The 15893-nt window shown below is 36.8% G+C and overlaps 1 protein-coding gene across 1 annotated transcript; it reads right to left on the bottom strand.

Moving 5' to 3' along the window:
* Window positions 1-323: 323 nt before the first annotated feature.
* Window positions 324-14645, bottom strand: PPP1R42 (protein phosphatase 1, regulatory subunit 42). The gene is made up of 7 exons (XM_010159192.1): window positions 14477-14645; window positions 12088-12254; window positions 11521-11659; window positions 9071-9187; window positions 3123-3240; window positions 1726-1854; window positions 324-460 (listed from the first exon to the last, which is right to left on the bottom strand). The coding sequence occupies exons 1-7, from the start codon at window positions 14603-14605 to the stop codon at window positions 324-326; spliced, it is 936 nt and encodes a 311-aa protein (XP_010157494.1). The 5' UTR covers window positions 14606-14645.
* Window positions 14646-15893: the final 1248 nt, after the last annotated feature.

Here is a 15893-nt window from a genome sequence, read left to right as displayed (position 1 = left end):
TAACTGTACTTCCAAGAATTAACTTCTATATTATTTTACCTTTGTGGAAGATTACGATCAAATGCATGTGACAGAAACTAGTAACACCAGAGTGGTTACTACTTTCAGCTAGTCTGCTGATTATAGACAGGAACTGAAATCCTGTCTTTCAAAGATATAAAGACAACAAACATGGTGTGGTTAAATAACCCTGAAACAAATTTCAGATGAAATTCTACCTTCACGTACCCGTTTTCCAACTGATTCAGTAGGAGCTGTACAAGCAATAACCAACAGAACTAAGAGGAAGATGTCTGAGGAACATACCTGCATTTTCATCCGACTTATTTTTTCCCCAGGATTCTTGGCAGAGGTTTTCTTTCAACTTTGTGCAGCTTAGACAAAACTAAAGGATTGGGTTTTTCTTTCACAGATGGACTGTAGTGAAAGGGAAGACTAGAATAAGGTGTTTCGAAGTCAGCTGCAGAAAACAAAGAAAAAAGGGTTAATTCAGTATTCCAAGTCAAACCATATCTATTTTAATATTCAGTATGATTGATCACAGATTCCAATATATGTTGCTATAAAAAACAGCGTAAGAAGCCTTAGAGTACAACGCCTCAAAACTGACAACTGAGAATGGAAGACTTTGTATGACGTTACGGAAAGTGCTGCAAAGACAGCTGAAGAGGAACATTAAAGCAGGCATTCATACTCAGGCAGTGTTATTTGAAAAGGAGTAAATTCCATTACACAGCGACTTCTTGTATCAGGAGTCATTCAGAAGACAGGTTACTTTCAGAACCATCGCCGTCCACATATGGCTTCCAAACACCAAGCTGACTGCAACTTTCTTGGGGCTGAGACTGCCAGGCTCAGTGCTTTTCACTTCATGCCTTCAAAAATAACTGATCTCCATGAGAGTTCATGAATCAATAACTTGAGATAGCAAGGCTGCAGAGAACGTGCTCTCTCCCTCAGTTACATCTCTCAGTTTATCTTCTGAAAACAACAGTCTAACTGCCACCAACGTTATTTTATAAATATGGTTATTCAAACTACTTCAAGTAATTTGAAGTCTAATGTCTGTTTCCAAATCCTGCAAGATGGCAAGACATTCTGTTTAGTCATTTATGTTTCACTCTGCAGTCACCTCTCCAGCAGCCACCACCGCTACCCCATCATTTTTTAAAATCTCAGTCTATTTCAGGGTTTCCTTGAGTTTCAAAACTAATTGCTTTCCCTCTTCAAGAACCTGCTGCCTTTTCTTTTAGGTTTAAGGCTTTTTTTCCCTCCAAGACTTCTTTTTCTTTCCAGATTAAAACTTCTACTTCTGCGAAACATGCGTTTTGCGAAGGCCTTTAAAAGGACTGGCAATTTACACAGATCAAATAAGCATCAACAAACAGATTTTAGAAATCTGATGTACTTCATGCATATTTATTCTAAAATCCCGCAGACCTTTTTTTTTTAAATACATGGAAAGTAATCATGAATATTTACAGACATTCAAAATGTACTAGCTACTCCTTTCCATAATTCTGGGAAATTGAGATGGGAGGAAAAAAACACCACAGGTACTCATGCTAAAATTAAATTTTATATTGAAAAAGTCCAATTTTGACTTTTGTGTTTTGGTCTCACCACCAGTACAAACCTCATTCCTAGTATATTTACTGCTGGCTGCTATTTTGTTGTTTCTATAATATTTCAAATAATCATGAAGTAATTGATTAGTTGGCTTACAAAAATGTAGATAGACTGCATGTTCATTTGTCATTCTTTCTTTGTTTTGTTTCCTGGCAGCTTTGGAGGCTTTCCAATTCACTAGGAACTGTCTTTCCATTTCTTTAATTTCTTTCCCATCAAGGGATTCTGTCAAAGAAAAGAGAACATTTTCTGTGACACTCAAAGTTAACAAAAAGACTTTACAAAGCTGTATGTAACATTTACTGATCTATATTTGCTCTCCGCATTTTTTTTTTTTGGTCTTTTGGGAAAAAAAAAAATCATATTTTAATTAGCTGCAGAAGTGAGTTGAGATGCCTTAATTACAAAACAAGGCACTTACTATTTTTCTAACTTCCAAGGGAAATATATATAATATTCACATACAGTTAAGATGCAACACCTTGTAGAAAGTTCTGAAGAAAAGGCATGCTCTTACACAAGATTTATATATAGATGTAAAAATTGAAGGCCAGAGAGAACCTGCATGGCTTGGCAATCAAGGAATCCTACTGATCATGAAGACAGACAGATTTGGCTCTGTAAGGCTAACCTTACTCACTTGGGTGCCATAAGGCTTATCCTCTACGTTGGCTTGGTTGCATCTGCATTTCTGAGTCAGACCAAATGAAATACCACTAATTTGGGTTGCATTAGAATTGTCCTAAGACCCTGCTATTTTTATTATGCAGGTACGATTTGTCTTTCTCTTAATGGCCAATATTTTGTACTCTCATAAAAAAATAAATTAAAATTTTGTAATTACAACTTCTAAGATAATTGCCACCTTCATCCAAAACTGTAAGAAAAGAGCAGATTTTTTTTTTTTACTTGTTTCTACGGTATGAATACTTGCATATGGAAGACTAAGTTGCTTCCTATTATGCTAAAATTATCTCAAAATAATAATGTAAACTGCATCACAATAAAGTTAATCTTAACAAATACATTAATAATAAAAGCGTAAACTGCTTTTAGGGACAAGTGTTACATAACAAATTAAACCACAGTAAGGTATGAACTGCACAACTAAAACACCTAAGCAGCTGCTAACAGCCTGATAGGGGGGTAGACTAAACTTATCTTTGAAAATTGGTTTCAGAACATCCGGAATATGAACACAGAAAAGACTTATTGTCTTACTATAACAATCTCGCTAGTCATCAATTACTAAAACTAATGGTTAATACTACTAATAGCAAAAGCTGAGCAACAGAGTCGTGCAGTTGATTACATGAGCAGTTTTAGCTGCATTACCTGTACATAGATGAAAAATTCATTATTTGGCATAAATATGACAGTAATTGTGTTTACATAGGTAGTGACATTCAAGAACGATTAATGTAACAGTTATTTTCACATCCAGTGAGTGTTATGGGTGGGTTTCTGGGCTGGTGCTTGTGTTTATTTTTTACCTAGAGTTCGTGACTGTACTACAACCCTGTCCCTGTACTTCGGTTTGTGGCAGATGGGGTTTCCTGTAAGATCCATGCTGCGTAGCTTTGTCCATTTGTTCAATACAACATCCAAATCCTGCAGTTGACACAAGAACAAAACACTGGGCTTATTTTTCCCCCTCCAGAGCAAAAATTCAACAGCAACGCGATTTATACAGCCAGACACAAATCCTGCACACAGAAATAACTTCAGTGAGGCTATTTGCGTATTAATATGTACATTAATAATGTGCATTTTCAAATAGAGTGGTGTATAGCATTCCCCGAATATATCAAAATTGCACAGAAGAAACGGTGATGCAATGGGAAGACACTGCATTTTTAAGGAAACAGTTATGCCAGCTACAGAAAATGACCACTACAATCCCACTTAAAAGCACCTAAAGCTGAGGAATTAGCAGCCAAAAAATGTGCACGATACATAATGTCTGTTAATGCATCTCCATGGTCTCACAGAGCCCTTAGAGTAACAGTATGTGATTTTGAAAAAATTGTGGAAGAATAAATACAGAGAAAGGACAGACTAAAAAAAGCTAAAAATCACGCATACCACAGTAGACTGCCTCTCTCTTTTTATACGTAAAACTGCATTTTACAGGAGAAACAGTATCTCCCCCCTACATAACTGTGGGTGGTCAGTTATAGTACTGGCCCAAACAGTGAAATTTTTAAAATGTACCTTTCTCCATCTGGGTTTCTGTCTGCTTACCCAAGGGCAGTATGACCTAGATAAAACTTCTTCTGTCTTTTAAATACAATAAATTCAAGTTAAAAGGACGCAAACCTTAGCAGATCGGTCCTTTCTGCTCTGATACCCCTACTTTCTGAAATACCTTCTTTCCAAAATGTCACTTAACTATCATTCTTGATACGCTTCCTTATATGTGTCAGAAGCTTAAGAAGGGATTTAAACCAATCTGTATGAATGCAAGAGGAGAGAGAATTTATGGTCCACAGTTGCAATAATTTGGAAAAAAATCTACTCATCATGATGTGGCAGATTCTAAGCTGCAAAGTCTGTAGAATTTTGTAGCTCGATGCCAATAATGAAGTACCTAGCAATGTAGGTATCGCTCAGCTCCTTCGCATTCTGAGTATCACCTGGGTAACGCACACAGGGAGAATTCCGTATTTGCTGGCTGTATGCCCTTGGTAGAAAATCTTCCTGGGAGTATTTTACAGGCTATATAGTGCACGTTTAGAAAAATCACATGGAAGAGGAAGCGGCAGTACAGCCTCACACCTCCAAACCATATAATTTTTCATGTATTGATGATGACGGCGATATCATCTATTGTTCTCTGATAATGTCTTTTCAGGAAAACAGAGAGCAAAAGCCGGGTTCTGTGAGGAGCAACAGTGACAGACGGTGCAACAAACCCTGAGGACCAGTCCACGTGAAGAAATAGCAGTAAATCTCCCAGTGTTACCCAGCAGAGATTTATCAGCATGTCTCAGAATCGCAATACGCTAACCACCCCAGTTTAGGTGCTAACGCTTAATCACAAACACAACAATTCAGGTGAAAAATATTGTTGGCTAGGCTTATTAAAAAAGCAATAGGACTTAGCAAGTGTATTTATTTATTCTTACCTGCCCATTCAGGCCTTGTCATTTAAATCTGTAACGTGTTCGAGATTTCACTAGAATTTTTTTCAGGTAACAGTTTTGCAACACGAAATTGTCTATTACTGAAGTAAAACGTATACAGTTTAACGCTGACGAATGTATACAAAGAGTCCTGTAGATTTTTGTTAGCTGTTACTTACTTGATAAATGACCCAGAACATGCTTACTCCAGTGTATGTTTATCTAAGAGCACACTAATCCTGTGCTGAAATATGATTACCCTTTCGATACGCTCTAGTTGTTCATTGCCTTCCTGTCTCTAATAAAGTGCTTTCACTTCCCAGCCTTTCAATAAGCTGTACTAAAGGGACCAGACACTCTTCTGGGCAGTCTCCGTTTGATAAATGATCATGTCATGCTATCACTTTGAGGTCCGCTACAAAATACTGACGAGCAAATTATATTCCATCGGGGGCAGGGGGAGAGGGGGAAGGGCAAGTGCCTTGGTAGGCAGCTGTAGTGCTGGCAGTAACCTTCTTGCCAATTAACGGTGGCCATTTAAGAATTGGTATTTGACCAGTATGCTCTAGTTTTTATCGGAAACGTCTAGTCCAACTGCCCTAACTACATCTGCAGACAGCAATTTGTCACCATTTTGACTACCTGTCATAATCTATTTGAGAAAAATCCATAATTTTTCTCTTGTTCCTGACTCAATTCTGAAGCGAATGAATTAATCTTTTGTGATATCCTCTTGTCACAATCAATACCGGGCAGAGGTTGAATAAATTAAAGACTTCAAAAATACAGATTTTTACAGGTATTTCTAGCTATGGTTTTGTTGCCTATCCAAACACACAAGTCAATCTTCTCAAAATTAATGTAATTAATAAATAAATAATATTCTGCCTTTTTGTAAATGGGAACAGTTGTCGGTTATTTAACTGGAATAGTTTTTTTAAAAAATTCCCTTAGCATTCCAACCCAAATATACTGCACCCTAGAAGTCCTTGTGAACCTGACTAAAGTAAACGAAAAGCTCGACAGGATAAATAAATGAAGTAACAAGCAATAGAAAACAAAGACAATTCTATTAAAATCAATTATTCTCTTGATAACTAGACTAAGACATGCTTTTTACGTGTGGTAGCCAGTCATAGTAAGTTATTTTCCATGAATTAAGAAAAATTACTTAATTTTATTCTGTCTACTGCTCAGACAGCATTATATAAACTTCAGTCATGTGAAACAAGGTCATATGCCTTGATGTCTGTTAATTATGCTAACAATGCCCTGAATTAGCCAGAACCTTAAGTGCTGGAATTTACTAGCCCTAAATTTCAACTACGCTGAAATCAACATGGCATTGTTGAAAAGTAAGTGAGTATGGCTTTTTATAATGATGGGAAAAAAATGAGACAAATGTTTGATCTAAAATAATTATACTAATGATACAAAAGTGAGAAAAGTCTACATGAGAAGATTGTATTTCACATTTCCCTGTTTTGCAAAGATTCTTCCTGCTGCCATCTACCTCTGCTACCCAGATCACTGCTGTCAGCCAGCCCTGCTCAGCTGTCGATGGCTCTGCTACAGCTTCCCTTCCCTTCGGGTGCAGGAGAGCTGGGTACAGAGCCCTCCGACACTCCTCTGACACAGCGCACCGCCACGGTCTCTGTTCAATGCCAGACATTCCTGGGATGTTGTGGATAGCAGTGATGGGAAAACAGGGGATGTAGAGCTTTTGGTCTGACAAAGACGTCTACTTCAGAGTTTTGAAAACAGAGGGGCAAGAGGGAGGAGAATGGAGGCAGCGTGTGTGGGAATGAAAGAGCCTTTGCTGCCTGTAAGAAGCTTGGACAGCAGAGGCAACTCAGTGTATGCAGTACAATTGCATACCCCCTAAAATTCTTTCAGCTACCAGAGTTGTAGTATAATGTAAGCCATGGAATCATGAAATTCAGGGATGAAAAAAAGAAAACAACCAAAACCTACTCAAAAACTCCCTCAGCTATTTTTTTTTTTTGAACAGTTAGTGGACATGTAAGATCGTTCTCCTGCGAGATGTTCACTGTAAGTTAAAGCCTCTTAAACAGAGCTAAACCTGCCATTTTTTCCATATATTTTGCATAGCCTACTGTTTTTTCAACATTTTATTTTAATTTAAATATGAATTTATATTAGTGATAACTAGAGCCTACTAAAATATAATCTCTAAAACAGAGTAATTACAGCTGCAAGGTTGGATCTCCAGCTGCATTACACTATGTCAGACACATGCAATATGGTCGTTCATTTTACAGGCATGCAAGGATATGAATAGAAATACCCTCCGTATTTTCAAAACTTGGGAGGTTGTTTAGAAAACACATACAGGACAGTCACTTTCAAAATGTACCAGAACTTGATCCGAGTGTAACTGGTAACAGCAGCAGCAGCTAACTCAAATGCTAACCATGGAATTTCTCAAAAGTTATGACCATATAATACGGAAATTGAAATGTCTAATTGATTTGCATAAGTATTAACTCTTGTCTTCCTGATGATGCAATAATGACATTTAATACTGATTAAATAATTTATACACATTTACTGAATAATGCAAGCTTTCTTCCTCTCCTTATTCTGTTTCAGAAGATACTGTTTTTAACTCTGAGATGCTGAAAACACAGCCTCTGAGCTAGCATTCTCATTCTCAAAAACAATGATTCTTGATCATTGTCACGACAGCAATGATTAATAATAATAATTATTTGGCTAAGACATTCTTAAGATCATCACAACTGAAGTCTCTTGTATTTATAAAAAAGAAAAAAAATCACTGCTATCTGTTTACATTACAAAAAGAATCCTTTTCAAAAGGGAAGCTTTGGAGACGCTATCTATTTAAAAAAGCTTACCGCTATTTTGATGTAACCAACACATTCAATATGGTTTTAATTACCCAGCAAAAGCCTACATAAATTATATTTCTATATGAATTCAATCACAGCTGCCAGCCAGAAACACAACTTGAAACACAATACGTTAACAATCCTTCAGTGAAAAAGAAATGCATAATTCAACATTTTAAAGTGTTAAAATGTAAAAAAAATAAGAGTCCAAATATAGTATATTGACCTAGATAATTGCTAAATTTGCATACAAAGTATTGGAATCTCCTTATTAGTAAAAAGAACTGCCCAAGTTAAGACAAAAGACATTAAGTGTTCTAAAAAGTAGTAAGAATAGTCATTTAAATAATTACTAATTGATGAAGGCAAACTTTTCTAAAGAAATATAATGTATATGCAACCCAGTAACAAAAGAGTTTATTTTAATCAAGGCCTTTTCTTCATGATTTGAGTTGTTTTAAGCCAACTCACTTTAGTTTTATTTTTTTTAAACCCAGAACACTAATGCCTATGCTTTACATTAAATGAAAACAGTGTTTATTAAGTCATTCATGAAGTTTGTTCCTTTCCTCCACTGTGCAATGATGGTGTCAGCATACCATTCAATATGAAATTTGATGTTACTATCATGACGCTAAAATTATTTTTGAAGTCCTCCTCATGTCAAGAAGTAGAAGACACCCTAACTTATGAAAATAATGACAAGTTACAAGGTCAATACTCCTGTTTCTTTTTGAGAAAATAGGCTGGAATTCGTAAGTCTAGAATATTCTGTGTGAACCACATTCAGTGCTGCAAAAGGAAGAGCAAAACCACTTCTATTTCATTTGTTTTAACTGCTGCTGTGGAAGTTAGAGCTCTTGTTATGAAGACATGTCTTTCCTTAGCAGAAATTTATGAAAGAAATTCTATGTATACTTTCATGATAAATAATTCTTGTGCTACTCCAGCAACGACAGTCAAAAGCCATTCTGATGTTGGAATGGCTGCAAAATCAGCTATATGGTCTGGCAGCCAAGAAGTGGCTTTTATTTACATTGAAACAGAGAATTAAAACAAAGTTAATTAACAAACAACGGCCACCTCATTTTAGCAAATTAAGCTACTGATAGTCATTCAGATGGCCAAAACATACAGACTAGCTCTACATTTTGGACGTATTATATCACAGTTATAACCTCTGTGCATGTACTACTCAGCGGACAGATGCACAATTGCCACTTTATGTAGGATTAAGGACATTTGGACATCCTTGATAAACAATTCTCTGGTTTTAACCTCAATGAGATTTTTGGATGAGACGAGAGAGCAAGCTTGGGAAGTCAGAGGTTCAGTAACTGTAGAAATAAAGTTTATTTTTACTCATCTTTTTAGTGCTAAAGATGATTTTGACTATTTTATTCTCACCCATACTAAACAGAACAGATATATATCTATTTATACCTTCATGTGTTGAAGCTGATTGTCAACTGCTCTAAGATAAGAAAGATTTTCCAAAACTGCCAGATCTTCTAATTCATCAATATTGTTACCGCTGATGTTCAACACAGACAAAGATTTCTGTAGGAAGAAAAGCAGAAAAACAAAATTATTTTTTTTCATGCCATGCATGAGTCGAGTGGTAAATTCTTACAGAAAATTATCGTAAAGGAAGAACAAGTATATGAAGCAGAAACAAGCAAACACAACTATCACATACCTCACATGTTGTTTCATGTTGGCTTTGCACCTCGTACTAAAATGCTGTTTATTTTGGTTTTTAAGTCAAGCCAAGGTAAGTTTCTTTCTCAACTATTTCAGAAATTCTTAGCAAATACAGCCTTTTTTGTTTTGTCTGAATGTGTTCAAATGCTTTACAGTTCTGCAAGTGCTACTAACTCTGTGTTTGAAGTTGGTAACGGACACAGAACTTGACTGCCTTTTCCAAGGTTACATCCGAACTGCACAGAGCTGAAATCCTATCTGATACACACACAGTCTCAGTGAACAACCGGACTATGCTCCTTTTCTCTCAGACTCCATCCCACAGACTTCCCTGTGTACGTATCTCTACTCCTTGTCCCTTCTTTAGAACACTAGTGAGTCACTTTGCCTTTCGCAAGAGTCCATAGTTAGACAGATCTTTGCATGAAGTCCTTAATGCAGTTTCACGTAAAAGGAACAAGAAACTTGTATCTCTAAAAGATGAAAAAGGGACCCTAATACAGAGAGTTTAGAATTATACCAGATATGAAATTCACCATTTGTTAGAAAATGTCTGTTTCAGCAGTGTATCCAGGATATGTAACCCCCTTCTAAAATGTGACCAAGATCTACGCTGCAGGCAGAAATTGCCACTATCATCCTGACACACGCTGCGTAAACTTTATCTTCCCAGTCAAAAGATTCATGATACTGACACTCATCATAAAAACATCTGCTCGTGGTACAAAGAGCTATAGGGCCCTATGTTTTTGGCTCTTTCATCTCTGACAGCATTAAGAGCCAAAACAGACAACAACAACAACAACATTAGATGTCAGGAAGAAATTCTTCACAGAGAGGGTAGTGAGGCACTGGAACAGGTTGCCCAGAGATGTTGTGGATGCCCCATCCCTGGAAGTGTTCAAGGCCAGACTGGATGTGGCTTAGAGGAACCTGGTCTAGTGGAAGGTGTCCCTGCCCATGGCAGGGGGGTTGGAACTAGATGGTCTTTAAGGTCCCTTCCAACCCTAACCATTCTATGATTCTATGATTCTATGAACAAAGTGATGCGTTGAAGAGGGAAGAAACACTTAGCACTCGAAGGATAAAAATGTAATGTTTTCATATGTAGGTCAAGAATGTAAAGTGTTTCTTAAAAACCTAAACCAACCAACAACAAAAAACACCCCACACCAGAATACCTTAAACAAAAGCTAAGACAAACAAAATGCTAGTGACTTTAGGCCAGGATGCTGAAAAACACTGAACGAAATGAGTTACCCTGGGAAGATTATAGCTCTGTAACCTCCCTCTACTTTCATAATTTCTCCAATACAGAAGGAACAAAGTAAAAGCACTGTCACAGGAATGGCTCATTTTTATTAGAGGAAAATGACAATACCTGTCTTGGATTACTTCATCTCAAAACAACAAGAATTAGAGCTAGGTCAAATGTTTACGATATACACACGAACCAAAGAACTTACTTATCAGTGAGTTCCTCATCTTCACAAAAAAGCTCATCAAGCCCAAACTATGCTTTGGGAGATACAGCAACATGAGTATTTTTAGTATAAAACTACATCCATTAGTAAATAAAGCCTACTCTTTTTTAACCACTTCAGCAATAAATACATTTGATGTTTACTGAGCAATTAACATGCTGAAAGCAAACTTCAAAAGCTGAATAGGCTGAAATCTTGACACACCACAACGTAGAAAACGGGAGGACTAAAACGGAATACTATTCTCTTACTATGGGGAAAAAAAGCAGTTTGCACCTTCTCTTTTGCCATTGCATTCTCTAGAGAAATACAAGAGGCAGTAAATTAACTAATGTAACAATCAAATCAGAGAAGTATCAACAAACTAATCAGACTATCACTACAAACTAAGTAGACTAAGATAACCAACTGTGATGAATTCCTACCCCTTTTTTAGTTTATTCACATTTTGTTGGCACAGGGCATCTGTTCCTTACTTCCTCTCTTTATTCTCATTTCCATCCTTCATAGAAAAATAAATGATGAAGTAGAATCTTGCTGGACTCCGTGCTTATATGAGAACTGGGATGGGAGTCCCTTGGTGGAATTTGAAAGAATGCCACCAATATGCAGAAAACACACACTGAGCAAGTCCTAATGACTTCTCTTCTTAAAAATACTGATCTACTGGTGAATGGTTCACTGAAATTCTCGAAATGTACTTACTGCCAGGGACCTAAGAGATCTTGGATCAAACAGAAGCTTTTCACCAAGAGGGAGGTGTTGACTTTCAATATGTAGCTCCCTTATTTCTTCTAATTTATCCAAACCCTCTACTACAGTGATGCAGTTGCCCCCCAAATACCTGCAGAATAGAACACAAAATAGTTTTAATATTCTTTGAAAGTAAAAGGGAACACATGGACTCAACATATGAAAACACACCCACAATTTTAAAATTAATAATACCTGGAATTATAATAGAAAAAAATGACCTAGCATGTGAGTCGAACATACAGCTCACACACCCGAAGTTTTTTTAGAGGCTTTACATATTGCTACTATCATTATTATTAAATGGCTGGAAAAAAAAAAAAATTGAATGCAAATAAATATACTGATGATCTGTCATTACTTATCATAAAACACTTAAAAAAATCACAAGCAATTACTTTTATTTGAAAAGTAAAATTTAAGAGCTGAAAGGACCTTAATGGCTACATAATTTTTTAAATTTCTTATTGTAATAATTATTCTTTTACTGATAAAATAAATACATTACTTTCAACTTACAGTTTTTCAAGGTTTTTCAGCGATGAGAGATTTTCTATACATGTAATATGATTGTTCTGAAGGTAAAGGTGCGTTATATTTGAAGCAAAGTCCAAGTTCTGGATTTGACTGATTTGGTTATCATATAAATACAGAACTCTAAGGTTTTTACACAAAGAGAGGTCACCCTGAAATAAACAATAGCAAATTAATGTTACAGAGAGTTCACTCACTGCCGGCTTCTGGAAGCTGTTGGTTGATTGGCTTTGTATTTAAGTTCTGCTGCAAGCTTTATACATTTTCACCTTTAACAAACACTTTTTACAACTATTTTTTCCTAGAAAACTGAGTTAGTATCAGTAATCGTCAGATTTAAGGCTGAAATCTGTCATTACTATTCTGCTGTACACAAGCTGAGGACTACAGCCATCATCATGACATCCTGTGATGCGATTCCCTTCTTTGCCTTCATGGGGTGGATTTCAGAAAAGCACAATTGTTAGTGTAGTTATCTCCATCAAACCTCAGTGATGCAATGCAAATCAGTTCTTGGCAAAGGAATACTGATTTATACAAAAACTTGCACTTCGATGTTTTTTAATACATTTCCGAGTCTAAGATTCTACTCAAATGTGAAGTTTCTTTGAATGTGTGTTCTTAAATAACTAAAAGGCCACATGTTCTTATGGGGGTTTCTGTAAAACACCATGGCATCTGATGACCCAGTCCTAATCAAACGAGCTGATTTAATTAGTAACTCACTAAGGCTGTGCACATTCCTAGGAGCAGGTGGAATAAACCCATTCGCTTGCATGGGTCTGCTCACTTAGAACAAGCCAGTTAATTTTCTTGACTGAAATCACACTTTTAAAGCAGAAATCCACCATACACAACAACTCAGTTATTCAAAATGGGCTCAGTATCTTGAGGGGATTTGAATTAACTCAGGACTTACTGAAACCTGTATCAATTTCCTATTATTAAACTCAAAGGAAGAAGGACTGGGTTAAGTTTACAGGTTTAGTCTTTGAAAATAAAAGGGTCATGGATTATTTTTAACATGAATAAACCTCAGGAAGCAATTAAAAAAAAAAAGTATATTTTAACCTGACTAATTTGAAAAAGCGACTACACTAGTCCAAATTTGTTAACCTCACTTGGCTTATATCCTGTTCCTGAACTCCCCTTTCCTTTCTCAGACTTCCTCTGAAATCTAAGGAATAAATCACAGATAGATTGAAAAAATTGTGCTGCAAGTTAACAACTCTTTGTAAAATTCCCAAGACTAGAAAAATATGGCATTAACGAGAATAACTGTTGCACTTAATAGTACGTAATATCATTACTGCTTCCTTAAAAAAAAAAAATCTGATCTGCCAAATTACTAGTTCCTTGCATCACCTTCTATTCCACAGTTTGCATTTTTATAAAGGTAACCATCAATAAATACAAGTCTTTAAATAAAAAACCAAACTGTTGCTGAAAATATGAATGTTGTTCTTTATCCTCAGACCTAAAGTCCCCAGGAACAGTACAGCTAGATTTCAATAGAGCTAGAGCACCACTGCCAAAGCCTTACAGCTACTGATTCAGTGGCAATAGCCTAGCTATATTCTATAGGAAAAGTGTCAGGTCTAAAAGATTAACTTGAAATACTCTCTTTCTTAGGTGTCTAAAGAGCCAAGAAAGTGGAGTTGCCATTTCTATTCTGGTGACTTTCTGAAAGCTCCTTTGCAATGTAGCAACTGTACAAAATAATCAAAATAGCAAATTGTTTTGGGTTTTTTTTTGTTGTTGTTGCTGCGAATTTCTATAATAGCTCTGTGAATTACTGAAAAAAAATTCTTAGCTTTCACACTTAATTTCTCTTGTGTAATTGTTTACATAGATTTTTCTATTTTAATTAATTAATGACAAATAGTTGTATACTGATAATACCATTCATGTCTGCTACACAGATGATACACATTTCCACAGTGTCAGGTACGTAAAATACTTCAAAAAGGTTTTGGCCACATAAAGAAAAAAGTGTCAGGTCAATAACGAGAAGCCCTGCAGACTGTTGGGAGTTACAGACACCCGCTTTGATGTTTTACATGAAAAGGTACAGGTGACAGATTATTTTCACATTTCAAATGCACACGCATTTAAAATCCCCATTTCAACACCTGTATGTGCAAGTAGTGCTCCACACGATAACAGCAGCGAATGCTGAAACACGTTTCCAAACAGATGTAGTATTAAGGCTTAGTGGCAAGTCAATATAAATGTTAAAATGTAATATAACTCTTCCAAACCAGAAACTTGGCTTTGCTTGTTTGTCTCCTCAGCTATAAACAACTCATCGTAACAGTAACTACATAACATTCGAGTAGTCAGGTTAAAAGGAATACAGAAAACTGAATCTCACAATTGCATCTATATTTTTATCTGATAAATTCAGATGAGTTATTTTTCGCAGATACTCCCTCAAGTCCTCTTCACTGCGATGCTTGTGACTGACGCTTTTAGCAATTAGGTCCATCGTTAGTCGAACCATAATTCTGTAACAGGCCAAACTGCTCTACCGCTTCTTTTAACAGTGTATGCCACGTGCTCTTGTAAGTAGTTTCACAAAATGCCTTAAAAACAAAAAGGAAAACGTTATACTACTTGTATGCCAGATCTTCAACAAAGCTTACACGTGAACTTCATATCTGATGTTCCCCCCAACAATTTCCTTTTTACAGTGACACATTTATGTATAGCCTTTGCTGCTCATCAAAACCTACCCCTTTCTTGCTGTCATTTTTTCACACTTTTAGTGTTTTAAATGACATTTAAAATACATTGTTATATATTATTTGTTTCAGTGGGCTTAAGGCTGAACCCCAGTCTCCATCTTTTCATATAGAAATATGAGCACAATGGTCCACAGCAGAAGTAATTCTCACAGATAAAGAACTAATTAATGGCAGCTCAAGCTCATAATCATTAGTTAGAAAATACATCCCTCTATAGCAGTTTTTACAGGCGGTAAGAAGTGGTATAAAGCTACTCCTTACACATCTGCACAGCCCTTTTGTCATGGGCACAGCTGCATGTGCATTTGTTATGCACCGTGAAAAACTGAATTACTTGCACGCAGGCATACTGTAGAGACTCTCACAACGCCAACTGGCTTTTTTTAAACTCTGGCCATTGTCCCCAGTGAGCTTATAAATCGGGGAATGGGAAGAAGGCAAGACACGTATTTTGACTTAGACCTGTAAACGGCCTGGGAACAAAACGACCCTAACAAATAACAGCTTAGAATAAAAAGGTGGCTTTCTTAGCCAGCACATAACGCAATGTACATTATGTGTTTTAGCCGTAACACTCCCATGAACAACTGAGGAGACAGCAAAAAGCATCCCAACAGTTTACATCAACCAAGGCACAGCGAACCCTCCTTGCTGGCACTACATTTAGGAAAAACCGAGGCAAAGCAAAGGTTCCAACTGTGAAGACAGAAGAAACTCCCTTATTGAGCAAGGCTGAAGCTTCCTCCTTACCCCCTGGGGGTTGTTTTTTGCCTGTTTTTTAAAAGATGGGAGAAGAAAGCAAGCAGAAAGGCCATTATTATTATTTTTAACTAAGAAGCGTGCTCCTTTCGTGGTTTTTACTCAAAAATACTTCTCAGAGCCATTTCTTTGGCCTTCTTCCACAGCACGCTGTAATACCAGAGAACAGCCGGGCTGCCAACCCGGAGCCTTTCCGTGAGGCAGGTCCCCGTCCCCCTCCGCCCCTACAGCCGGGCGGGTCGATGCTGTCCCCTCCCGCCCCAGCAGAAGGCCAGACGGGCCCAA

This window comes from Eurypyga helias, unplaced genomic scaffold (assembly GCF_000690775.1).
Source record: "Eurypyga helias isolate BGI_N326 unplaced genomic scaffold, ASM69077v1 scaffold7799, whole genome shotgun sequence".
NCBI lineage: Eukaryota > Metazoa > Chordata > Aves > Eurypygiformes > Eurypygidae > Eurypyga > Eurypyga helias.
Note: the sequence above shows the minus strand (reverse complement) of the source record. Positions and strands in the feature narration are given on the sequence as shown.